This window comes from Spea bombifrons, chromosome 9, assembly GCF_027358695.1.
Source record: "Spea bombifrons isolate aSpeBom1 chromosome 9, aSpeBom1.2.pri, whole genome shotgun sequence".
NCBI classification, from domain to species: Eukaryota; Metazoa; Chordata; class Amphibia; order Anura; family Pelobatidae; genus Spea; species Spea bombifrons.
The window spans coordinates 8,843,507-8,868,633 of record NC_071095.1 but is presented as its reverse complement, the minus strand read 5'-3'; the positions used below and the strand labels follow the sequence as shown (position 1 = coordinate 8,868,633).

Genomic DNA, 25,127 nt, shown 5'->3' with positions numbered 1-25,127 from the left:
TTTAAAGGGAGTTTTTGGTCCAAATTACGCATTTTTTTGTTGCATAAAGCAGTACGTGGTCTATAACTTTATAATAAGTGTATTCTAGATGTAACATAATTGCATATTTATGATACCCGATATATATAGAGAGAGACCTCAGATATACCTGCTGGATACCTTAGAATTTCTGCGGTTGAACATATCATACAGTTCTAGAATATACACCACCATTCAAAAGTTTGGGGTCACTCAGCTGTTTTCATTGAAAACAAGGAAGTTTCTGGCTGTAACATAATTACTAAAGGGTTTCCTAAAACTTGGATTAGCGAACGCAACGTGCCATTGGAACCCAGGAGTGATGGGAGTGATAAAGGGCCATTGGAACACAGGAGTGATGGGAGTGATAAAGGGCCATTGGAACCCAGGAGTGATGGGAGTGATAAAGGGCCATTGGAACAAAGAGAATGGGAGTGATAAAGGGCCATTGGAACAAAGGAGTGATGGGAGTGATAATGGGCCATTGGAACCCAGGAGTGATGGGAGTGATAAAGGGCCATTGGAACACAGGAGTGATGGGAGTGATAAAGGGCCATTGGAACCCAGGAGCGATGGGAGTGATAAAGGGCCATTGGTACACAGGAGCGATGGGAGTGATAAAGGGCCATTGGAACCCAGGAGCGATGGGAGTGATAAAGGGCCATTGGAACCCAGGAGTGATGGGAGTGATAAAGGGCCATTGGAACACAGGAGTGATGGGAGTGATAAAGGGCCATTGGAACCCAGGAGTGATGGGAGTGATAAAGGGCCATTGGAACCCAGGAGCGATGGGAGTGATAAAGGGCCATTGGAACACAGGAGCGATGGGAGTGATAAAGGGCCATTGGAACCCAGGAGTGATGGGAGTGATAAAGGGCCAATGGAACACAGGAGTGATGGGAGTGATAAAGGGCCATTGGAACACAGGAGTGATGGGAGTGATAAAGGGCCATTGGAACACAGGAGTGATGGGAGTGATAAAGGGTCTCTGTACGCCTATGAAGAGATTCCATTAAAAATCATCCGTTTCTAGCTACAACAATGATTTACAAAATTAACCCCCTCTGCGCTGGATTTCTCATCCAACATTTTATTTTAATGGACAAAATTTGCTTTTCTTTCAAAAACGAGAACATTTCTTAGTGACCCTAAACTTTTGAATAGTAGTATAATATATATATATATATGTCAGTTTCCAAGTAACGAATAACACGATACGAGTGTTACGGCCCCCATATAAATCGGTTACGTAAAACACATTATATTTGGGCTGAGAAAGCCTAATTAACTCTTTCAAGCCATTTCCATGCAATACCCTTTGAAAGGAACACCAGGTTTCAGGGTAAAGCAAAACAAAGCAAGAACTTTGTCACTTGGGCACTCGAGTGGTTAAAAAACAAACAAACAAAAAAAAAACAATCTGATAATTGTTGCAAACATACAGAAATAAATAAGACTTAATCTTATATAATACTTATTATTCCCAAATACCCCCAATAATACTTGTTTCACAGTGTCTTGATTAAATATGGCTGTACATTCTGCAGGGATCAACCTGTCTACCCTGAATCTAATTACCCCACCGCCACCCCTAAAGGGGCAATACATTAATAGAACACAGATCCGGCCCTAGGGCCACAAAACGGACCGTGGTCTTGAAATGATTCCATATTTTTAACCCTGATTGGGAATGATATCGTTACACACACACAGGACCAAAACACTATAATGGCAGCGGCCGTCCCGTTTCTATACCTCTAATTTGCATATTATATAGCGTAAGGAATTCTTTTGTTACATTGTTAATAAAGTTATTTTGGCAGATCTTCCGCCTCCATAACAACGATTCGAAGAACCTCCTAAAGCTCCCTTTTGAAGTAGATGGCACGTAAAATGTTTTCAAGTACTCGGAAATTAAACACCCCGTGTTTACCAGAACACGTATATAATATATATCATTGGACGATGAGGCGGCTGCCGGCCTCGGTGCCGGGACCTGAACCCGCTGCTCCCTAACAGAGTAAAAAAAAACATATTAACAAATAAAAATCACAACAGCGTCGACACAAACGATAAACAGACAGAGTTGGCCCCACGATACAGCCCCTTTAACTCGTCCCTTTAAACAGGACAGGGGATCGCTTGGTACTCTTTATGCAAAATAAATATTCAAATAAAAATTCCGAGCTCAGAACCTTCAGAAAGTTCTGGAATGAGCCATCCGCGGCACTTTGCTGCCCACCTACCGCGCCGGTCGGGCTCAGTGCCGCTATTTGAACACTTTATGGATAACGGACCCGTCGTCAAGCTGCGGGGCACCGGGGACCCCCAGTGTCAGTACTGACGGATCAGGTCAACCCTACAGGCTCGTGTCCGCCGTCTCAGTCTTGATGGCCGCCGTCTCCGACATGGTGTCCGGTTGGCCGTCCCGGCAAAACAGCACGGTTGGGTTCTTACAAGCCCACATAGCCACGTCGCCCCCGTTGGCCGGACTGGAGGACGACACCCGGCTGCCCTGCGCGTGCCTGGTGCTGTACCGGTCACGGATCGGGTCGGCCCGGCCGCGGGCCTCTCGGCTCTGACCCTGGGTGCACAGATAGGCCGCTATGTTCCTAGTCCTGTAGCCTTCTTCTCGGTTGCGGCCGAGGAGCACGGAGATGTTGGGGTTACGGATGGCGTAGATGAGCGGGTTGATGGCGCCGTTGGCCCAGGCCATCCAAATGGCCACGGTGTCCATGAGCGGGGTAAAGGGGTAGTTCCCCGCGGCCGCCACCAGCCCCATCACGCAATAGGGCCCCCAGCAGCAGATGATGAAGACGATCATGATCAGCACCGTGGTGGCTGTCCTCATCTCGCTGTAGAAGCGGAGCAGGTGGGCGTAGGTGGTCACCGGCCGCACGCGGATCTCCGACAGCCTCACGGCCTTGCAGATGTTGTAGTGGCAGAAGCACATGACGGCGAAGGGCAGCAGGTAGCAGAGCACGATGAGGGTGATGCTGTAGGTGGCCCCCAGCCGGGAGCCCGCGGAGTGGAACACGTACATGCAGTGGTAGTAGCCCCGCTTATGGACCACCCAGTGCTCCCGGGCCAGCAGGTACCAAGGGAAGGAGAAGCCCAGGGCCGTCAGCCAAGCCCCGGCCAACAGCTGAGCGGCGCGGGTCCGGCCCAGCTTTTCCTGCGGCTGGCGGACGATGGCCAGGTAGCGGTCCAGGGAGATGAGGGCCATGGTCAGCGTGGAGACGATGCCGAAGCACGAGTTGAAGAAGCCGTTGGCGAAGCAGAAGCGGTCGCCGAAGAGCCAGACGCCGCCGCGGCTGAAGAGCAGCACGAAGGAGAAGGGCAGGCAGAGCAGCGCGGCCAGGAAGTCGGACACCGACAGCGACATGATGAAGGCGTTGGTGACGGTGCGCAGCTGCCGGTGCTTGGCGATCACCAGGATGACGGCGCAGTTACCCAGGCAGGACAGCAGGAAAATGGCCAGCAGCAGCAGGGCCTGGCAGGCTACGGCCACCCCGTGCATCAGGGGGCTGCCTGGCTGCTCCTCGGCGGGCCCGGGCTCTGGGGGGCCGCCGCTGCTCTCCGTGGCCCCGGCGGGGGCAGCTGTCAGGTTGGTGAGAAGAGCCAGGGGCAGCAGGGGAGGCTCCATGTGTCGCGGCCGGCCGACGGGGAGGCATCCCTCACACCTGTGCAAGGCCACCGGCAGGAGAAGCAGGGATAGGACGCTGCTCCGCTGGCCGAACCGGAGATGCGGGCCCGGGCATGAGACGTCACGCGAGTTGCCAGGGAAACAGAATCTCGGCAGGAAGGGAGGGGGGGGAGTGTTAACTCTGTGCGCGCCGTAGCCTGGCAGGATTACAACCGCACGGCTCCCAGGGCAGGGCATGCGCGGCTGAGCGTAATGGGAGCCGGAGCGAATCAATACGCAATACAGGAGGCGCCCTCTTTGCTGCTGAACCGCAACTCCCATCATGCTCAGGCAGGGGTTTGTACTCGGGTACACCTTGCATTATTTGCTACAGAGCCTGCTGGGCGTCCCATATTGTATCCGAATGTACTATATCGCCAGTGCTTAGAGCAATCAACAGGCTGTGGTAAATCTCATGATCCTCAGCCAGACAATGAATGAGGTGTGATGGCAGCTACCGCTGTTTAAATGGATTAATGTTAACTCTTTAAGATCCGAGCAGCCTGATGCTGGATGAGGATGATAGGAGCCACCCCTGCTTCATGCCACAGGGGAATTTAGGAGACAGATGTGGGGGCATCACATGCTCTGTATCCATAGCAACATGTACAGGGGGTCATTTCAAAACCAGTTACAGTAAGGGAATGAACTGGGAGTATATGGGATGGCGGATCGGGGGCCGCGCACGGGTTTAAGGCGTGTGATTTACATATATGTAGTTAGTATGTTCTACACCCCCGGCAAATCACACGTGGAAAGGGTCATAATATTTTATTCATTTACATATTTAAAAAGATTAACGTGTGGTTTGCGTGACACCGAGAGGTCACAGGGATCGTGGGGCGTTTTAGTAACGTGTTCAAAGTGGAACCGTATGTAGTATTGCCTACACGCTAACACCCCAAACCACAGTATCCACAGCATACCAACCCCTGGCCATGCCACAAATTATTAAAGTAGTGATTTATTTAAAGATTGATCTGCCTCCCAGCCGTGCTGGTCTCGTCACACATCTCAGTTAAAGTCACTTTCGTGGACAGCGTTATTCCCGTTGCGGCCGCGTCGCTGTTTGGTTACTTAAGAAGAAATCCGTCCTTGAGTTGGTCTTCGCTCTCCGTGACGAAGCTGCTCGTGCCCGTGTAGTGGGCGCGTCCCGAAACCTCCACCACCACGGCTTTGAACCCGCCACACGTGGTTTCCTGGGTGCGAAAATGCCACAGTTATTAAAATGCCACTGGTTGCCATGGCGATCGCGCCGTTATCACGACGCATCACTCGTGACGTGATACGTTGTTCTGTGACGCGCACCAGCGAGAAAGGGTTAAAATACCTTCAGTGCCTTTCCGGTGAAGACGGACGCCGTGGCGCCGCTTTTAAACGCCCGGGTCTGGTTGAGCTGAATTAAACCCTTGTGGTATTGTAATGCGATACGTGCCGTCACTCCCGAACCTGTAGGACTGCGGTCAACCTGAATGAACAACAGAAGAGTGACCCCTCGACAATACGATAAAGTTTTTATAATAATAATATTTTTCCTCCCCAGGAATACATGCATTGCTGGCCTATCAGCCTCCGCCGTGACGGCAAGTACCTGGGAATCGGCAAACACACACATGTTGGCAGTGGGCTCCTCGCTGTATGCGTCCTTTCCGTCGGTGAGCACGGTGCCGTACAGGAAGGCCAGGTCGGCGCTGTCCGGGTGCGTCAGTTTAACCTAAAAGCCCACAAAGTCAGAACAGGGTTCAGGATCTCCCCATCGCCTGCCGTGCCGAGCGTTATCCTCCGGCGGCAGGGAGGAGAGAGGCCGGGGGGCCGAGGGTCCGGCAGGCGCGAAGGAGAGAGGACCGGGGTCCTTCGGCCGTGGAGGAGAGAGGCCGAGTGTCCGGCAGGCGAGGAGGAGAGAGGCGCCGGGGGGTGAGGGTCCGGCAGGCGAGGAGGAGAGAGGCGCCGGGGGGGCGAGGGTCCGGCAGGTACGGAGGAGGGGTGCGAGGGTCCTTTTACCTGCTCCTTTACAGAACTGGTTACCGCAGCCGCCACGTCTACAAGATCTCGGGTCTTCGAGGCGCAAACATCGAGCCCAAACCTCTCCGCGGAAACAAACGCGTAAAAGGCTCCTCCGTACGCCACGTCCAGCACTACCGGCCCGTAACCGGGAACCTCCACCGGGACATCTGGGGGCAAATAACGGCATCAGTCCGGGGCAGAGCCGCCAACAACAGCGCTCACGGTGCACAATTTAATAGTGTTTTACCTTCACACCTCGCCACGGACACCTTGCCTACGCAGTGTGGGGTATATTTAGGGGTAAATTGGGTGACAGGACAGTGATGAAGATTACACCCCCCAGCCCTGTCAGACGGGGGTAGGTTCCCCGTGAGATGCCCCCAGCCCTGTCAGACGGGGGTAGGTTCCCCGTGAGATGCCCCCAGCCCCGTCAGACAGGGGTAGGTTCCCCATGAGATGCCCCCAGTCCTGTCAGGCAGGGGTAGGTTCCCCATGAGATGCCCCCAGTCCTGTCAGGCAGGGGTAGGTTCCCCATGAGATGCCCCCAGCCCCGTCAGACGGGGGTAGGCTGCCTGTGACATACCCCAGTCCGGTACCTGTGGCCCAGGCGAATGCAGGCACGCTGTGGAAGCGCACGGCTCCGCTCCGGCCCTCGCTGTGGGTGACATAAGCCCGCACCAGGCCGCACGGGCAGTGGATATTGACCGGGGTCTCGGGGCCGGCGGCCTCCTTCACCAGACCGTAGTCCAGGGCGAAGCGGCCCAGGGCAATGACGGCGTGCCCGCACATAGTGCTGTAACCCTCATTGTGCATGAAGAGCACCCCCAGGTGGGCCTCGGCCTCCTCGCTGGCCACCAGCCAGGCCCCGTACATATCCCGGTGCCCGCGGGGCTCCAGCAGCAGCACCCGGCGGACCCAGTCCTGGTGATCCCGCGCCCAGCGCCTCTTCTCCAGCAGACTGAGGCCCTCCGGCTCCGGGGCCCCGCTGAGCACTATCCGCACTGGCTCCCCGCCTGTGTGCATGTCCACCACGGACAGCACCGGTCCATCGTGCGGAGGCAGCCGAGCCGACATGACCACTGACAGCTAGGAAACCAATCTAGAAGCCGCGGCGGCCATCTTTGTTCTGGGCACAGAACTGGGAACAAAACTAACCGTACATTCGTGTAAGTGGCACCGGGCGCCCACATTAAACATGGCCGAAGGAAGCAAGCCTTAAGCCTTCTCGGACCCCGTCCAACGTCACACGTGCAGACCCGGAAGCGCTGCCGATAATGTCTGCTGGAGAGAAGTATTGGGGGATCCCTGAGAACCGAGGCTGGGGGCAAATGGGTGAGAGGCAATAGAGACACGTGACATTATTTACTGCTGCTGGGGATGTAAATTAATTTATACTGCAATCCCGTGTAATATACAGGTTTCCAAGGTTACCAGATAATAAATGCATATGCAAAACATACATTTAAAGGAGTTATGGTAAATATATGAATGATTTAGAATAATATGACACTTTCACCCCTTATAATAAATGTATAAGTAATAAATGTTGTAAATCTCCCCCTATAGATAAAGCTTTAAGGTCTCCATATCATTCTTTACGCGGCTATTAATTTTACCTAAAAACTGAAGTTTTCTCTGGAAATACCGGGCGTCGGATTTCCTTTCAAACAGCAGCTGGGAAAAAAAACAACCCCGGGGTATGTGTTAAAAAGAAAAATGAAGCTGATGCAGGCATTTAAAATTGGTGTTATCTCCATAGCAACCACCAGAATGGTGACACTGGCTGAATTATTCCATTGGTTGCTATGGCGGTAAATACCGCAGCGAGGGGATTTAAACATGCATGGGATGCTAAATCTAAGACGAGACCAACGACTGATTAAGGTTTGATTGGGCCGACGGGGGCCGACCTGCCGGCAAATTCCATGTTTAAAATTTAGCAAATCCCTTGTTTTATACATAGATTAACTTTTTTTTTCTCTTGTCATTTGCAGCCGGGGAGGCGCAGGGACCGTGCTTCGGCCTTTACTGCGGGAAACCCGTCGTTGCTGTAAACGGAACGACTGAAATATACGGAGACTGCGGGGTGAGTTTTTTTTAAATTTTATGTTTAAAAGGCTAATTGATGGTAAGAAAAACACCTTTGGCAATTATGTTACAGCCAGAAATGTCCTTGGTTTCCATGGAAACAGCCGAGTGACTCCCCCCCCCCAAACTGTTTTTAAGGTTTGCCCGCGAGGTCAGAGGACCAACATTACCACCAAGATCTGCCGGCTGTGTACGGAGTCTCCCGAGCTGTACGACTGGCTTTACCTGGGCTTCATGGCCATGCTGCCCTTAGTCCTGCACTGGTTCTTTATCGAGTGGTATTCAGGGAAAAAGAGGTAAGTCTCAGTCTTTTTCTCTAAATTGACTTAATAAGTACGGATCACTGCACACACGTGTGTATATATACAGTACACACACACACACACACACACATACATATATATATATATATATATACAGTACACACACACATATATATATATATATATATATATATATATATATATATATATATAAATATATATATATCTATTATATTATATATTTCTGCTCACAATAATGTCAGCTGCTGATTGATAACCCTGCTCTTTCCCTTTTAGCTCCAGCGCTCTGTTCCAGCACATCACGGCCCTGTTTGAATGCACGGCGGCTGCCCTGGTCACCCTGCTTCTGAGCGACCCGATTGGGTATCTGCACATCCGCTCCTGCCGGGTACAGATGCTGTCGGACTGGTACACCATGCTTTATAACCCCAGCCCGGACTACGTCAATACCTTGCACTGTACCCACGAGGCTGTCTACCCGCTGTGAGTATACCTGGGGACTTCACCCAGCCGCGTGTGTATCTTTAGTGACCCCTTTCCAGGTATAGATAACAAATATTCTCAGATCTGGTTTTTTTTTGTACTTTGCCTCCCGCAGATACACCATAGTGTTTATTTACTACGCGTTCTGCTTGGTGTTGATGATGCTCCTGCGGCCCCTGCTGATTAAGAAGATTGCCTGCGGACTAGGGAAATCCGACCGCTTTAAAAGCATCTACGCAGCCCTCTACTTCTTCCCGATCCTGACTGTGATCCAGGCCGTAGGGGGCGGCTTGCTGTGTAAGTACCGCTTAGAAGAAATGTGAGGTCGGCGTTAAACTCTGCACTGGAGTGTGATGTCATTTAGTGACACGCTGACGTCTCGTGCTTGACAGCTTACAAAACCTAAAGCTGTTTAACGTATAAACCCCCTTTAGTCACCCGTTTCTCCTGCTGTAAAGACTAAAACCTTAATCAGTCGCTGGTCTAGTCTTAGATTCAGAAGCTGTACGTCTATCCCATGGATAAAACAGAACATTTAATAATCCTGTTCATATCGCCCACAATGCATTGCTTTCGGTCTGTGTAATAATCGGGTCCAGTTGATTCGGATTGGCAGATTAAAAGACAAACTTTGGCTCCCTGCCCTCCATGCTTCGTTAAAGGGTTGCTGCGGGGAATGATCTAAAGAGAGAGCTAATGAATGTACAAGCCGAGTTTAACCCCTGCCCTGTTTTTCAGACTATGCCTTCCCGTACATCGTCCTGGTATTATCCTTGATAACCCTGGCTGTGTATATGTCTGCGTCCGAGATCGAGGTAAGACGAGCATCTTTAATCTCTTCTATAGTGTTCTCAGCACCAAGACCAGCGATTAACATACAGACATATACTTCAATTATAATTCATTTACACAAATGTACGCCGTGTCTTTTTATGACAAACCTGGTATTTAGCGTTCTATGTATTTATTTTTCTCCCTGTTTCAGTCCTTTAAGGATCTCCTGGTGAGGAAGAAACGCCTCGTCGTCCTCCTGAGCCACTGGTTGATTCACGCTTACGGGATCATCTCCATTTCCAGAATGGACAGGCTAGAACGGGACTTGCCTCTCCTGGCTCTGGTTCCGGGTCCTACGCTCTTCTACCTCCTCACCGCCAAGTTTACCGACCCGTCTCGGATCCGTTTAGAAGAAGGCAGCGGCCATTAGCCGGAACCCCAGCACGGACTACCAGAGGATTTACAAAAAATACAAATCGGGGGGTTGTAAAAGGGTGAGGTCCGACCCCATCGGCTTTTGTCGCATATATTTATTCCAGGCTGCTTCGTCGGTGCCACGACCCTTTTCCCTGTCATCAGCTCACGCTGCTAGTAATGGATGTCTTGCGCATGTGCTTGTTGCAGTTGGATGATACTGTAGCCCCGACAGGCTATGCTTGTTGGCCGCCATCGCCTTGATGCCAACGCAGCCTGATATTTTCATACGTTGGATGGAAAGCTTTACGGTTCCTGTGCTGGCGGCTAATCCTTATAGAACAGACATTTGGTTCTCAGGAAGGCTCCAAGCCACAAAAACAACCAACAAGGTGTGCCAGGCGAGTCGCGCAGTATTATAGACAGTTCAAATATGAAGGGTTGTTTCTATGAGCTAAACAAGGCCCCACACTCGTATGTGTCTGTAAGTATAATGTATGTATAATATATATATATATGTTATATTCTGCGTTCATGTGCCAGTTTATGTATCAAAGTTCGTATTACCAGTGCCTGTAGAACATTCTGCGATTCCGTTTAGACAGTAAATATACCGAGGGCCAGAGTGGACGAGACGCTGTTACTCAATGGATACAGACTCACAACAGCTGCACTGAGCGGTGAAACCACCCCCTGGCGTTTATGTAACCCGCTCTGAACTCACCGGGGTATTAGGTGACCGCCGTAGCGTTAATATATTTATTTGGAGGTCACTTATTGCTTAAAACGAGTCCGAGGCGTTCTTGTGCTCTTTCTTTTATTACATGTTAATGTCTGTAATACGTAATAAAAAGATTAAAATCAATCATAATGTCTGCTATAATACACTACCAATCAACAGGATAACTACCGGCACAGCTGGCATGTAAGCCATCCCAGTTGTCAGGTCTTGCATAGGAAATTCAGGACTGTTGGCAACTATAGCCTCTGAGCCAGGGACTACATACATGTAATTTACCATGTCATAATCGTCCGGAGCCGGCAGCGTGTGAGCTTAGCGGTAGCTATAGCATCTTGATTTAGTTAAGACAATCGCTGTCTTTAGTCGTGTGCGGGGGGTCTGTCCGTCTCGCTCTCGGGCGGCACAACACGCGGTGGATCTGTGATTCCTCCCCGACCCAGAGAAAAGTAGCCGATCGCCTATTCGATGGGTCAGGAAGGATTTTTTCTTACTTGGAATCCAGCAACAACCTTTTGTCCCCCCCACGTTTCATTGTCTTCCTCTGGATCACCAGGCGGGGAGTTGATGATCAGGCTGTGGGGTCCGAAGGTTTTTCCTTCCTTGTCAGTGAATGAGTGCAAAGGTAACGCAGGTTTAACGTTATGATGTCATAGCACTTCTTACATATCTTGGCCACACATCCATTAATATATTTGGAGAAACTGAGGTCATTTATTGAATCCAAGGAGTCGGAGGCGTTCTTCGTGTTCTTTCCTTTATTACATATTGATAATGATTCATAACGTCTCTTTCTGCTTAATGCGAAAACACTTTTCCTTTTCCTGAAAATTTAAAAATAATAAGATCATAAGCGAGTGACAAATAATATTCAACACAGATAAATGCAATCATACACGTGTCTCAATCACGCACAGTACGCCTTCTGCTAACACACAACACCCGTCACACATGCTAACACCACATTCTTAAACACACACACTAACACTGTGTGTGTGTAATATATTATATATATACATATACATATATATACATATATACATACACACACACACACACACACACACACACACACACACACACACACACACACACACACACACACACACACACACACACACACACACACACACACACCTCCCCATCTCCTTTACCTTACAGAGTCCTGTCTCACATACTGCATCTCCTATAGCGCGGTCGCGTCATACACGTCACATGACCCTGCCGGTTACCTGGCCGCCATGCACCCACAGCTCCCGCTCCAGCCATCGTTTCCTTTTAAATGGCGTTCGTGCATTAGGGAAATATTATTTACGTACATTCTGTGCTATGGGCTTAAGGTATATTTTGAAGCTGGAGATGGTAACTGTGACCCACCGAGGACCAGTTACTGGACAGAATCCCATAACTGGTCCTCAACGTGTCACAGTTACCATCTCCAGCTTGAAAATATACTTTTAGCCCGTGGCGCAGAACGTTAAAGGCTCGTACCGTTATACCAGACCTGCTTTGCTTTCCAACAGCGAAGCCAATCCCATGAATTGCGCCTGCAGATTCCTGTTCAGATGCCCGATCTTCTCCTCTCGTAGGGTAAGTTTTTTAATAAGCTCTACGATGGCGTCCAGAATCTCCTCATCTCGCTCGCAAAAATCCTTTATAAATCCAACGTTAATCCACATTATAGAGTTAACACACAAAGCTTGGTGGGAGGTCTAGTCGTTGACTAAACCCCAAACTGAATTGCGATGCCTGCCGCGGTGGTAAGTTATCCACCTGTTGAGTTCCAGTTAAGGTCAACTCAGCCCCCATTAAGGACGACGTGGTGGGCATGTTAAAGTTGTTTGATATCCCAAGCAGGAGCCAAGTTTAGGCGTAGCTTGGTTTAGGGAATAGAGCCCATCAGATAAACGTAGTGTAATTCCTTATACTAAATACTAAAAAAAAACAACTATTACACCAAGAAAGCGACATGAATAACAAATAAAGTGAAATGCAAACTTACGTTGGAAACAAACGCGTCGTTCTCCCAGCCTTCTTCTATGCTTTCTGAGCAGAGGAGAAAATGAATAGAAAATGGGAGTGATAAAGGGCCATTGGAACACAGGAGTGATAGGAGTGATAAAGGGCCATTGGAACACAGGAGTGATGGGAGTGATAATGGGCCATTGGAACACAGGAGTGATGGGAGTGATAAAGGGCCGTTGGAACACAGGAGTGATGGGAGTGATAAAGGGCCATTGGAACACAGGAGTGATGGGAGTGATAAAGGGCCATTGGAACACAGGAGTGATGGGAGTGATAAAGGGCCTCTGTACTCCTATGAAGAGATTCCATTAAAAATCAGCCATTTCCAGCTACAATAGTCATTTACAGCATTAACCCCGTCTGCGCTGGATTTCTCATCCATTTCATCTTATTTTAACAGACAAAATTTGCTTTTCTTCTAAAGCCAAGGACATTTGTGACCCCAAACTTTTGAACAGTAGTGTATATCACATGCAAACATATACCAACAGATACCAGATTAATACTTTTCTCATACGATGCATTGGCCATTGATACATTATATCTCACCGACGAGGGCAGCCAACTCTCCTCGCATTCTTTTCTCAGCTGCTTTGTGTTTCTTTGCTCCTTCTGTTGCTTTATCGATGTCTTCTTTCAGTTGTGTATTACGCTGTTCACAAAATAACTTAATTGGTGGCCATGAAAAAATTCAAAGGGCAAGGTGGCGTTCTATTTAATTACACATAAAATGATATTTCTGCAGATTCAAATGATACACTTTTTTTTTTTTTTACCCAGATTTCAGATAATCGATACTTATTACTATTCGTTACTTACTAATTTCAGCCGGCAATTCTCCATGATAACAAGTTCCAGCTTTCGGTTCACCTCGTAGATGTCTTTCTCCGTCGTGGTTATGGTTTCCAGTTCCTTTTGCAGTTTCTCAAACGATGATTTTCGGAGGTCTTTCAACGAAGACTTTTTGGATTCCTGAAACACGTTGTTGACACAAAGAGTGAAACAGACCCAAAATATGGCCCTGCCTAAAACACGCATGCGCCAGGGACTGAAAGGTCTTCTCGCATGACGTCAGCCAGCAAAGACCCAGTGACCACCTCCCTAACGCTCTGGGGCGAGATACGAGGCAGACCTCTTACAATTAATTATTTATTTAATTAATTGAGTTATTATATGGAATATTATATTAAAATATTATTTAAAAAATAAAAAAAAATTTTTTTTTAAAAAAAAACAAAAAAAAAAAACAAACTTACCTTTATGCTTGAGTAGGTTTCAATATCCTTCTTAATTTTGTTGATTGACACTTCTAGTGATTTCTTTATGCTTTTAAGTACTAAAAACAAAAGTTGTACATACTATTAATATATTATATAAAATGATTTAATATAAAAAATATTATTTAATAAAAGAAAAGATTTATATTCCAGGATATATTAAACAATATTGACCTTATTTTGTACTTAAGTATTTGCAACAAAACCAGAAACTTTTTCTGAAGGAGTTCCCAAAATGCCCATTCTGCAAAAAAAAATCCCAGCAGATTTTCCACGCAATAAAACATATATTTTACAGAATAGACATGAATCTCTTACGTCCCGCTTCCTTTTTCAAGTCCTCGTATTTCTGCTGTTCTTTGTCATTTGCCTCCTCGGCTTCTGTCAGAACGGGAATTTTTACCGCAAGTTTTTCGCGTTCAGCTTGTAGAGTTCCATCTAAAACACCGAGTTCTTCCTGAAAGATATTTTATATTCAAATAAAATTACAAGTTTAAAGTAAAACAAGAAAAAGTGTCCCAACTTGATTAATGTTTTGGGAATACATGCTCGGAAAACCAAAAATGTTATTATTATTATTAGTACTGGTACTAGTAGTAGAATTATTATTATGATTATTATTATTATTAGTAGTAGTAGTAGTACCAGTACTAGAATTATTATTATTGATTGTTAGTACTAGTAGAATTATTATTATTATGATTAGTATTAGTACTAGTAGTAGAATTATTATTATTAATAGTAGTACTAGAATTATTATTATTAGGATGATTATTATTATTAGTACTAATAGTAGAATTATTATTTTTATTAGTGGTAGTAGTACTAGAATTATTATTATGATTATTAGTACTAGAAATTATTATGATTATTATTAGTACTAGAATTATTATTATTAGGATGATTATTATTATTAGTACTAATAGTAGAATTATTATTTTTATTAGTGGTAGTAGTACTAGAATTATTATTATGATTATTAGTACTAGAAATTATTATTAATAGTACTAGAATTATTATGATTATTATTAGTACTAGAATTATTATTATTAGGATGATTATTATTATTAGTACTAATAGTAGAATTATTATTTTTATTAGTGGTAGTAGTACTAGAATTATTATTATGATTATTAGTACTAGAAATTATTATTAATAGTACTAGAATTATTATGATTATTATTAGTACTAGAATTATTATTATTAGGATGATTATTATTATTAGTACTAATAGTAGAATTATTATTTTTATTAGTGGTAGTAGTACTAGAATTATTATTATGATTATTAGTACTAGAAATTATTATTAATAGTACTAGAATTATTATGATTATTATTAGTACTAGAATTATTATTAGTACTAGTAGAATTATTATTATTATGATTAGCATTAGTACTAGTAGAATTATTATTAATAGTAGTACTAGAATTATTATAAATATTTTTATTATTATTAGTAGTAGTAGTAGTACTAGAATTATTATTATTATTATTATGATTAGTATTAGTACTAGAATTATTATGATTAGTACTAGTAGAATTATTATTATTATGATTAGTATTAGTACTAGTAGTAGAATTATTATTATTAATAGTAGTACTAGAATTATTATTATTAGGATGATTATTATTATGAGTACTAATAGTAGAATTATTATTTTTATTATTATTATTAGTAGTACTAGAATTATTATTATGATGATTATTATTAGTACTAGAATTATTATCATTAATAGTGCTAGAATTATTATGATTATTATTAGTACTAGAATTATTATTATTGATTGCTATTAGTACTAGTAGAATATTATTATGATTAGTATTAGTACTAGTAGTAGCGTTATTATTATTAATAATAATAATAATTAATAGTAGTACTAGAATTATTATTATTAGGATGATTATTATTATTAGTACTAAAAGTAGAATTATTATTTTTATTATTAGTAGTAGTACTAGAATTATTATTATGATGATTATTAGTACTAGAATTATTATTATTAATAGTACTAGAATTATTATTAGTACTAGAATTATTATTATGATGATTATTATTAGTACTAGAATTATTATTATTAATAGTACTAGAATTATTATTATGATGATTATTAATGCATAATAATATTATCATTATTATTCTATTATTTATACTATGTGAAATATTGATAAACATAAGCATGCCACTGGCTACATTGTGGTTGAAATAAAACAACCATTTAACAAGCATTTACCACCAAAGTTGAAGCCGACGGGGGGATTCTGCCCACCAGATTCACTCTTTACCCCTGAATGTACGGATCTCACCTGAAGCTTCTCTAGCTCTTTCGAGAGACTTTCTTCCAGACTGGAACACTCTTCATTCTTTTTTACATTCTCCTCTCGTAAGATGTAAATCTGCTCGTCCCACTGTTTGATTTCTCTCTGGAGGAGACCGTCCTGGATACGGAGAATACACATAATGACTCAGTTTTATTGCGAACGCATCCAGCGCCCTCTGACTATAAATCAGGGCATGTTGTGAATAGCTAAGCGAGCGCTCATTCTTGTACTTCTAAAAAATCTAGCCAGTTTACATTTCTGCATATGAATAATCTCATTAACAACTATGGTTACAGACACTGAGCTTTTTGCCAATTTTAAGCATATCTTTGCTCAACCATGATTCCACTTTTCCCTGTTTTGCGTGTCCACACAAATTATATATATATATATATATATATATATATATATATATATATATATATATATATATATATATTTATGAAGGATAGATAGGGCTTTCTCTTAATACCACTTTTTAGTAAAGTATCATTTAAAAAACAATAAAAATAAAAATGTTAAAAACAATCTTCAAAAAATGAGATCCTATTAATAAATTTAAAAAAACCCTGATTTATGTTTAACAACATCCCTTAAGTAGAATAATTCTATAAGGGAGTAAAATGCTCCCTTACATTGTACATTTAGTCTCATTTTTTAATTTAATGTATATCTCTAGTAGGAGGGCCACCTATTTTTACATTTTTTTTTTAATTTAATTTTATTTAACCTCCCGGCCGGTGCAAAACCCAAAGGATGTAATATTACATCCTCTACGACCTTGTGCTTGTTTCCCAGGACGTAATAATATGTCATATGTCACAAAGTCATGTCGTAAATAAACAATCTATATGTATAGCAATAATATTACAAGTTATGGATATTAGGGACAGAACGTTGATCCAGGGATTTATTCTGATTGCCATATTTGGAGTCGGGAAGGAATTTTCCCCCTGGTATGGGGCAATTGGCACCTGCTTCATAAGGGTTTTTTGCCTTCCTCTGGATCAACACAGTAGGGACACAATAGGTATATAGGTTGAACTTGATGGACTTTGGTCTTTTTTCAACCTTATGAACTATGTTACTATGTTACTATAATAACCATGCCTTATTTCCCATGGTAGCAACCATCTTAACTTGTTCTCAGGCCCTGCATGTTTTTTCCTCCCTTTACTTTATCTCTCCCCTATTGTTAAGTTGCTGATCATTGTTGATTGGTTCAGGAAGTTATTGCGTGAATGTCAGCTGTGTCTCACAAACCCAACATTCCATGACGTAGTTTTATTAAGTTAATTTGCTTGCGTTAAAGGCTGTGATGAGGATAGATCCCCGATAAACTCTGTATCATACATATTTACAATCAGCCTCACCTCCGCTAGCAGGGAGTCCTGCAGTTTCTGGCCGCTCTCTATTCTCTGCTTGGTTTCGCTCATGAAGGTCTCCTCGGTCAGCTTCCAGAGTTCAACTTCCTTCAACAGATCCTGGTTTTTAATTTGAATTTCAATTCTTCGGTTAAAAAAATAAAATGTCATTTATATTACAGACAAATGCAGAAAAAAAAAGAGGCCTAAGAGCGATATTGGAGCCAATCAGTAAAGCTGATGGGAATTGGGCAGGAAGCCCACGCCTTCTATCATACAACGTCCTTCCCTGATTGGCAGATAGTAGTTAGACATGAACCCTCCTCTTTTTTTCCATTAAACACGCGCAATACACGCTATCACCCAAACACTACCTTTTTTGCTTTTCCGTTTCAAGGTTCGCCTTAAGTTCTTCTGCCTGACGGACGAGGTTTTCTATATTATTTCTGGGGGGGTAAACAAATAACGCGGAATGGTTACTCGATAGTTCGCATTCACGTTCAAACTGTGATCTGTCGTTGCTGCTTCCTTTACCTGCTAATTTCTGTAAGTTTCGCAGATTTGCGCTCCATGTCTTTTAACTCCGTCTTCAGCTTCCCGTAAATCTCCATCTTGTCATTGAGATCCGCTCGGGATATTTCAAGCCTGCAGAACAATTAGGATTCATAGAAATGGATCGTTGGAAATAAACTAACTTTGTTACCCTGTGTTAGTGGTTTATCAATCTAAAACTTACTGATCTGTATTATAAAGTAAAATACAATAAAAATAAAGAGGTAATAAAAGCTTTTGTTTTCTAGTGCGCCTTAAAAAAAAAACCACGTTTTTCATTTATAAAGCCGTTTCCTGCTGTTTCTTTATGCATTACTGGAAGTTTTAGGTCTGTTAACCCTGCGATACCCTCATACCCTGCAAACATTCTGGGCTCCTAGAAAAGAGGGCATCAGGAGAAGAAAGATGGATATCAGGCAGAGGAAAGAGGGGCATCAGAGGAGGAAAGGGGGGCTTCAGGAATCAAAACAGAGGCACGTGTTTAAAAACAACGCAATAAAGTTTAACACCGTACTGTGTCGCAGTGTCCTTTTTTCTCGCATGTTCCTTTTCTTCTTCTTTCTTTGCTGCTTGATACTCCTCCCAATACTGTTTGTTAGTTTCTATCAGAGTTTGATACGCATTTTGAGCAGACGCCATTTCTTCATCCAGCTATTTTGAAATATTGAAAGGATAAGCCAGAATATACGAGATACGTCACATAGAGATATTATATACCTGTTTATTATGCAACTTATGAACCGTATATATATATATTTCTGTTCGCATTTTGCACAATTTCGTTTCCCTCTATTAAATACACAAAATATATCACAGCAATTATTCTTCCTGAGAACGATACTGAGAACAAATCGATGGCCGAACTATCTTTTTATAAAATACATTGATTTCACGTCTTTTTTCTCGATCGTTGGATATACCATTTTACAGGTTTTAACCAATTTACAGCTTTGCGTTACATTCAGTAACGCTCTGCGCTGTACTATGAATAATAATTAATAATTATTTTTGACAAGAATTCTTTTTGACATCTTACCTGCGATATCCTCTCATTTAAAGAACTGCTTTCTTTCAGAAAATCAGCTTTCACATTCGCCATTTCCAGTTCAAGGTTATTTCTGAAATAAATTAATAACTAATCCATTATACAAATTTTGTATGGTGTAGATCGGGGTAAAATGGCATTCTATATATATTATTATATAAATTATATATATATAATATATATATATATATATAATATATATATATAATATATATATATATAATGTATATTATTTATATACACACACATTTATATATATATATTAATGGTTACTTCATTATCTAATAAGAGGTAGAACAGAGCTCCGGTCGACACAAAAGAAGAACAAAAGAACGCGAGTGCCATTCCCGACAGGCGCTCAGAGCCGCTGTCCTCTCGTCTCTGTTGGCTCCGGCACCTAAACAGCTTATATTTAATTGTAGGCTTATATGTAGCCGTACTTCTTTCCTGACAGCTCCACAAATGAGTTCCTCTGTGTGTCCAGCTTATCGGTCAGACGTCCATGGGAGGCTTCCAACATCAAGACACTGTCCTTCACACACACAATGTCCTTTTTGATAGAGAAAAAGAAACCCAATTGGATGGACAAGAAGCCTCATCGTTCTTAAGTTATTTTAGTATAGAAGATGTAAGATTCTAATGGCTACATTTACAAGAGATGAGAAGCCACCATTAGACTAAACCGATTAGGACCACAATGCCCAGCAGAGAAGACCACCCATCCCTGGTGAGGTCCCCATTCATCGCACTCACTTTCTTCTTTCTCACCTCTTTTACTCTGTTGAGTTTCTGTTCAGTATCATAGAACACTGATTTTGTCCGACTTAAGCATTTCTTGCTTTCTATGTTTCGTTTCTCCTGTTCCTCGGTCTTCTCCTTTGTCTGCTTGATCTGCAAAAAAAAAAAGGCTGAGTTTACAAGAGGGGAAAACACTGAAATTAAAATCTCCCAAACACTCGGAAGTACAACTCCTGCGAGTTACGATAAAGTCTGCTGAGTGGGGGACGGAATATAATGTTATATATTTATATATTATATTATATATAATGTTCTTCTTTAGAGTCCCAATGGGGGTATGATTGAGCCTGGGGTGGGAAAATGAGAATAGGAGGGGATTTGAGTTGTTGGGCTCGGACAGCATACTAGGGGCCAGTTTTGGAATAGCGGTGTTAAGGACCATATGGACAGGGGCTATTATTTAATCAACTAGTTATTTTACCCGGCCTTCCTGTAATTATGTTGTCATTTTGGGCCAAGCATTAGCGTTAGGTTCCTGATTTTCCAGATTTGGGGGGGGGTCGGGTAACCCTTGGGCGGGGGCAACCTAGACCTGTGGTTGATTGGCCCAAAGCACTACAGAGAGGGACCCATAGCTGCGTAAACAATTTGCAGTTTCTGGCTACAATAGTCATTTTCAGCATTAACCCCGTCTGTGCTGGATTTCTGATCCATTTCATGTGATTTTAATGGACAAAATGTGTTTGTTTGTTTTTTTAAACAAGGCCATTTCTAGGTGACCCCAAACTTTTGAACGGTAGTTATATATATAATATATATAATATTTAATATTTTGAATTGTGCAGCCTTGAGCTGTGTTATAGAAAGCGGTTGATGTAGCTGAGCACCTGCTCCATCAGCTTCCTCTTCTCCTCGGTGAACTGCTGTCTTTCCGAGACCAGATCCTCGGCCAGGTCCTTCATCCTGGCTTCTAGTTCTATCGCCGCTTCCAGGGCGTCTTTCCGCCGGCCGTGAGTCTCATTGACCGCGATGGTTTTATCTGCCTTTTCTGCCATCTGCCGGTTTAGTAAATCCACGTTCTGCTGGTATTCATCCCGCGACGTCTTTTCATGCAGTCTGGGCGACAAAGACAGAGGACGGTAATTACACGGCGCATGGTGCTTCTACGGCACGCGCTATAGCGTCATATACTAAGAGAAACAACAGAGAAGAATCCATTATTATACAGAGTTAATGGCGCAAAATCCTTAAAATATTCTTATAGTAATGTTCAAAAGTTTGGGGTCATTTAAAAACGTCCTTGTTTTGGAAAGGAAATAACATAAAATGGATCAACAATCCAGCGCAGATGGGGTTAATGTTATAAATTACTAATGTAGCTGGAAACGGCTGATATTTAATGGAATCTCTTCGTAGCCGTATAGACACTCCCATCACTCCTGGGTTCCGATGGCCCTTTATCACTCCCATCACTCCTGTTTCCCAACGCCCCTTTATCACTCCCATCACTCCTGGGTTCCAATGGCCCTTTATCACAGATTGGGACTGTCCTGTGCAAAGCGGGGCAGTTGGGAGGCATGTTTCTCCTAGTTGTCTATAAGGAAGCACGTGGAGTGGAGACAAACCTCAGGGACGCGTTTAGTTCCTCGAGTTCCGTTTGCCTCCTCGCCGTATGTTCCAGATTCGTTGCTATGTTCTGCAGGTCACTCTGTAGTTCCAACATCTCGGACCGACAGGCCGACCGGGCGCGGGAAACTGCGGCTGAAGGAGTAGTAGAGGTAGGGGGTATTCGTACAGGAGGCGGAGGTCACTTTTGCAGATAAGAAAGATCTGTATTTCTGTACACGAGCCTTAAGAGGTTTGCTTACCTTCTATCTCCGCTGTGATGATCGTCGGGAGACGCGACGCTTTATACCGTAATTTGCTGGTTTCTATCGTCTCCATTTCCAGAAGATCGCGTGTCGCCCTCCTAACATGTTCCTAAATAAACAAGAAATTGACGGGGGGGGGGCATCTCACCCATAACTTATCCCGCAAGACAATCCTTTCCCCAATTACCAGCATGTATTCCTTCCAACAGTCCTACGGGTATAACTGCTGACTGTCCCAGGCTGGTTGGGGCAGTCCTAATAGCAGGACCTACACAACCGTTCAAAGGTTTGGGGTCACTCAGCTGTTTTCACAGGAGTGATGGGAGTGATAAAGGGCCATTGGAACCCAGGAGTGATGGGAGTGATAAAGGGGCATTGGAACCCAGGAGTGATGGGAGTGATAAAGGGCCATTGGAACACAGGAGTGATGGGAGTGATAAAGGGCCATTGGAACACAGGAGTGATGGGAGTGATAAAGGGTCTCTGTACGCCTATGAAGAGATTCCATTAAAAATCAGCCATTTCCAACTACAATAGTCATTTACAGCATTAACCCTGTCTGAGCTGGATTTCAGACCCATTTCATGTTATTTCAATAGACAAAATTTGCTTTTCTTTCAAAAACAAGGAACCCCAAACTTGTGAACGGTAGTGTGTGTTCCTGCATGCACACAGGTTGGGTAATCATGCTTTAATAGGCTTAGTTATGCAGCGATAACATTTATAATGAGCATTTCTGATGCAATGTGATCTTATCACCATAGCAACCGATAAACCCATTCAGAATAGGAAGGAGTCAGACTTTGTGACCCCAAGAATCTGCCCCTTCACACTGGGATTGGGGCAAACCCCCTGGTATTCAGGGCAGACTGCGAGAGTTCCCAGGTACGGTGATCTCAGGTCTCCTACACCTTTACCAATTCTTTGACGGCGTCCGCGACGGCCCCCAGGTGCCGGGAAACCTCGCCGCAGATTCCAGAGTTTTCATGCCTCAGCTGCGTCTCTGAAAAGGGCAAAAAAATAGTTGATTTTACCCACTGTGGCCCCTGATACGGAACGGTAACGGTTAATCTCACACCGTGCTTTATTTACACGTTTCATGTATAAAAACATTCTCTGCTGTTTACAAACACATGATCGGGGCTTTTAAGGCTCTATAACACTGACAGGGTAACTCAGAGCTCCTGGAAAAGAGGGATAAGGGGATAAGGGGATTTGGGTTTGAAAAAGGGACTGGCCAACCTCCACAGGGACACTTGGCAGTTATGTGGGTATTGGGCCTGGGCAGGATGTCATACTCCCCTCGTCATTAGTAGAGTTTAAAAGTAAAAGGCAATTGCGCTGCAAAGCAATAAAAAGTGGTGCAGTCGCCATAGCAATAAATGGAATGTTGCTGTTATTAGCCCCACTCTGCGCCGGCAGTTCTTTATACGCGTAACTCTCCTCGGTATCCCTCCTCAGTCCCTTACCGATTTCCGAGACGTGCTCTAAGACAGTGTGCAGGGCGCTGGGCTCCGGTACCGAGCTCATTGTGCACGGAGATCTCCCGCTGGCTTCCAATTCGGGTTACCATAGAAACCGAAAGCGGACGCAGCCTACCCCTTTAAAGCTGCAGTGGAATCTTCCGACCTGCCGCTCCCAAAGGCCTTTGCCGTTAGCTTTGACGGCAGCGCAGCCCAATCGGCGTTCCCTGCGGGGGTGGCCTGGGACTCCAATCACAGCAACCGTCTGCTATTAATTAATGCTCTAATTACATGGTGAGGGCAGGATCTTTATTATCAGCAGTATTTCAGGTAACACCCTAATACCCCATGTTGGGTCTGTTTCTGCCCCACTATCTCCAGCATGCACCCCACATGCTATACAAGACAGGGGGCCCAGTAACACCATACATGTACACACACACATACACATGCTAACACCAAATACTAATACACACCATCCACACAGACACACTCTATCCTCTTTATCCCTCTCCCTGGCACCACTAACCTGATGCTCACGTTTGGCTCCATACACTGACACACTCACACTAACGCACACACTCTAACACTATTTACTAATACACACTCACTCTAACACCGTACAGTAATGTATCCTCTGACACCATCACACTCTAACACTATTTACTAATACACACTCACTCTAACACTATGTACTAATACACACTCACTCTAACACCGTACAGTAATATATTCTCAGACACCATCACACACTAACACTACTTACTAATACACACACTCGCTCTAACACCGTACAGTAATATATTCTCAGACACAACACACACTAACACTACTTACTAATACACACTCACTCTAACACCATACAGTAATACACACTCTGACACCATCACACACTAACACTACTTACTAATACACACACTCACTCTAACACCGTACAGTAATATATTCTCAGACACCATCACACACTAACACTACTTACTAATACACACACTCGCTCTAACACCGTACAGTAATATATTCTCAGACACAACACACACTAACACTACTTACTAATACACACACTCACTCTAACACCGTACAGTAATACATTCTCAGACACCATCACACACTAACACTACTTACTAATACACACACTCACTCTAACACCGTACAGTAATACATTCTCAGACACCATCACACACTAACACTACTTACTAATACACACACTCACTCTAACACCGTACAGTAATACATTCTGACACCATCACACACTAACACTATTTACTAATACACACTCACTCTAACACCGTACAGTAATACATTCTGACACCATCACACACTAACACTATTTACTAATACACACTCACTCTAACACCTTACAGTAATACACACCGTGCACCATCACATGTAGCTTCATCTGTATATTCTGCTGAAAATTGAGTCATTATTTTTAATAATAAAAATATGCAATTTCATGTATAACTCTTAATTAAAGAATGTGTCTTCGAAAGAACGCCAAATACCTGCCTTCGAGCTCTGCGAGAGATCACCGCGTTGATGCCAAAGAAACATAATGATTTAATGTTTCCGCCTAAAACTCTAAAATGAATAATAGGTTCTACTCAGCCAAAAAAGTGTTATTTTAGGTAATGAAAAAAATTCATTTCTCTTTATCTGCCTTATATGCAGAGCGCAGGCCCGGCTGGCTCCGGGGAGGAAATATTAGACCGGTTAAGTCGCTATTAGAAATGTACAGAAAACTCAATCGTTTCAGCACATCAAGAAAAAGAATGGGGTTTTAAATGAGATTTTTATGCAAAATAATGCCCATATATCCTCTGATCTATTAAGTTGCTGATTGTTTCTGATTGGTTCGGGCAGCCATTGGAAGGATCAGTGAGAAGGAGAGAACGTGTTTCGCTGCTGCTAATTGTGCCACGGGCTGCTGCCTGTCTCGGCTACCACGAGTTGACCCCCTTTCTTCATCTACGTTTTCAAAAAAAAC

General features: G+C 43.7%; 4 protein-coding genes across 4 annotated transcripts; 1 reads left to right on the top strand and 3 right to left on the bottom strand.

Moving 5' to 3' along the window:
* Window positions 1-2,342: 2,342 nt before the first annotated feature.
* GPR135 (G protein-coupled receptor 135) lies at window positions 2,343-3,985 on the bottom strand. Its single transcript, XM_053475437.1, has one exon. The coding sequence runs from the start codon at window positions 3,983-3,985 to the stop codon at window positions 2,378-2,380; it is 1,608 nt and encodes a 535-aa protein (XP_053331412.1). The 3' UTR covers window positions 2,343-2,377.
* A 474-nt stretch (window positions 3,986-4,459) lies between these two features.
* On the bottom strand, window positions 4,460-6,838 carry L3HYPDH (trans-L-3-hydroxyproline dehydratase). The gene is made up of 5 exons (XM_053474797.1): window positions 6,304-6,838; window positions 5,705-5,874; window positions 5,295-5,417; window positions 5,034-5,171; window positions 4,460-4,902 (listed from the first exon to the last, which is right to left on the bottom strand). The coding sequence occupies exons 1-5, from the start codon at window positions 6,779-6,781 to the stop codon at window positions 4,777-4,779; spliced, it is 1,035 nt and encodes a 344-aa protein (XP_053330772.1). The 5' UTR covers window positions 6,782-6,838; the 3' UTR covers window positions 4,460-4,776.
* A 138-nt stretch (window positions 6,839-6,976) lies between these two features.
* Window positions 6,977-9,812, top strand: JKAMP (JNK1/MAPK8 associated membrane protein). The gene is made up of 7 exons (XM_053474798.1): window positions 6,977-7,039; window positions 7,702-7,793; window positions 7,934-8,091; window positions 8,356-8,562; window positions 8,678-8,859; window positions 9,301-9,377; window positions 9,548-9,812. The coding sequence occupies exons 1-7, from the start codon at window positions 6,982-6,984 to the stop codon at window positions 9,764-9,766; spliced, it is 993 nt and encodes a 330-aa protein (XP_053330773.1). The 5' UTR covers window positions 6,977-6,981; the 3' UTR covers window positions 9,767-9,812.
* A 1,439-nt stretch (window positions 9,813-11,251) lies between these two features.
* Window positions 11,252-23,238, bottom strand: LOC128504658 (myosin-6-like). Its single transcript, XM_053474796.1, has 20 exons — window positions 23,150-23,238; window positions 22,598-22,683; window positions 21,678-21,789; window positions 21,435-21,570; window positions 20,697-20,925; window positions 19,840-19,962; window positions 19,512-19,621; window positions 19,063-19,144; window positions 18,541-18,677; window positions 18,009-18,119; window positions 17,849-17,920; window positions 17,484-17,619; window positions 16,096-16,227; window positions 14,110-14,248; window positions 13,771-13,850; window positions 13,334-13,486; window positions 13,064-13,166; window positions 12,492-12,535; window positions 11,994-12,141; window positions 11,252-11,313 (listed from the first exon to the last, which is right to left on the bottom strand). The coding sequence occupies exons 1-20, from the start codon at window positions 23,208-23,210 to the stop codon at window positions 11,288-11,290; spliced, it is 2,220 nt and encodes a 739-aa protein (XP_053330771.1). The 5' UTR covers window positions 23,211-23,238; the 3' UTR covers window positions 11,252-11,287.
* Window positions 23,239-25,127: the final 1,889 nt, after the last annotated feature.

What these genes read in the sequence shown, in the direction of transcription:
- L3HYPDH (XM_053474797.1), bottom strand. Translation starts at nt 6,781, where the DNA reads ATGTCGGCTCGGCTGCCTCCGCACGATGGACCGGTGCTGTCCGTGGTG. An exon ending in GTGTGTTTGCCGATTCCCAG is followed by an intron (nt 5,172 to 5,294) that starts GTACTTGCCGTC and finishes TTGTTCATTCAG; the next exon opens with GTTGACCGCAGTCCTACAGG. An exon ending in TCACCGGAAAGGCACTGAAG is followed by an intron (nt 4,903 to 5,033) that starts GTATTTTAACCC and finishes TTTCGCACCCAG; the next exon opens with GAAACCACGTGTGGCGGGTT.
- JKAMP (XM_053474798.1), top strand. Translation starts at nt 6,982, where the DNA reads ATGTCTGCTGGAGAGAAGTATTGGGGGATCCCTGAGAACCGAGGCTGG. An exon ending in CCGAGGCTGGGGGCAAATGG is followed by an intron (nt 7,040 to 7,701) that starts GTGAGAGGCAAT and finishes TGTCATTTGCAG; the next exon opens with CCGGGGAGGCGCAGGGACCG. An exon ending in AAATATACGGAGACTGCGGG is followed by an intron (nt 7,794 to 7,933) that starts GTGAGTTTTTTT and finishes ACTGTTTTTAAG; the next exon opens with GTTTGCCCGCGAGGTCAGAG.
- GPR135 (XM_053475437.1), bottom strand. Translation starts at nt 3,985, where the DNA reads ATGGGAGTTGCGGTTCAGCAGCAAAGAGGGCGCCTCCTGTATTGCGTA.
- LOC128504658 (XM_053474796.1), bottom strand. Translation starts at nt 23,210, where the DNA reads ATGAGCTCGGTACCGGAGCCCAGCGCCCTGCACACTGTCTTAGAGCAC. An exon ending in AGAGGAAGCTGATGGAGCAG is followed by an intron (nt 19,963 to 20,696) that starts GTGCTCAGCTAC and finishes TTTTTTTTGCAG; the next exon opens with ATCAAGCAGACAAAGGAGAA. An exon ending in GTGGAGCTGTCAGGAAAGAA is followed by an intron (nt 19,145 to 19,511) that starts GTACGGCTACAT and finishes AATTTATTTCAG; the next exon opens with AAATAACCTTGAACTGGAAA.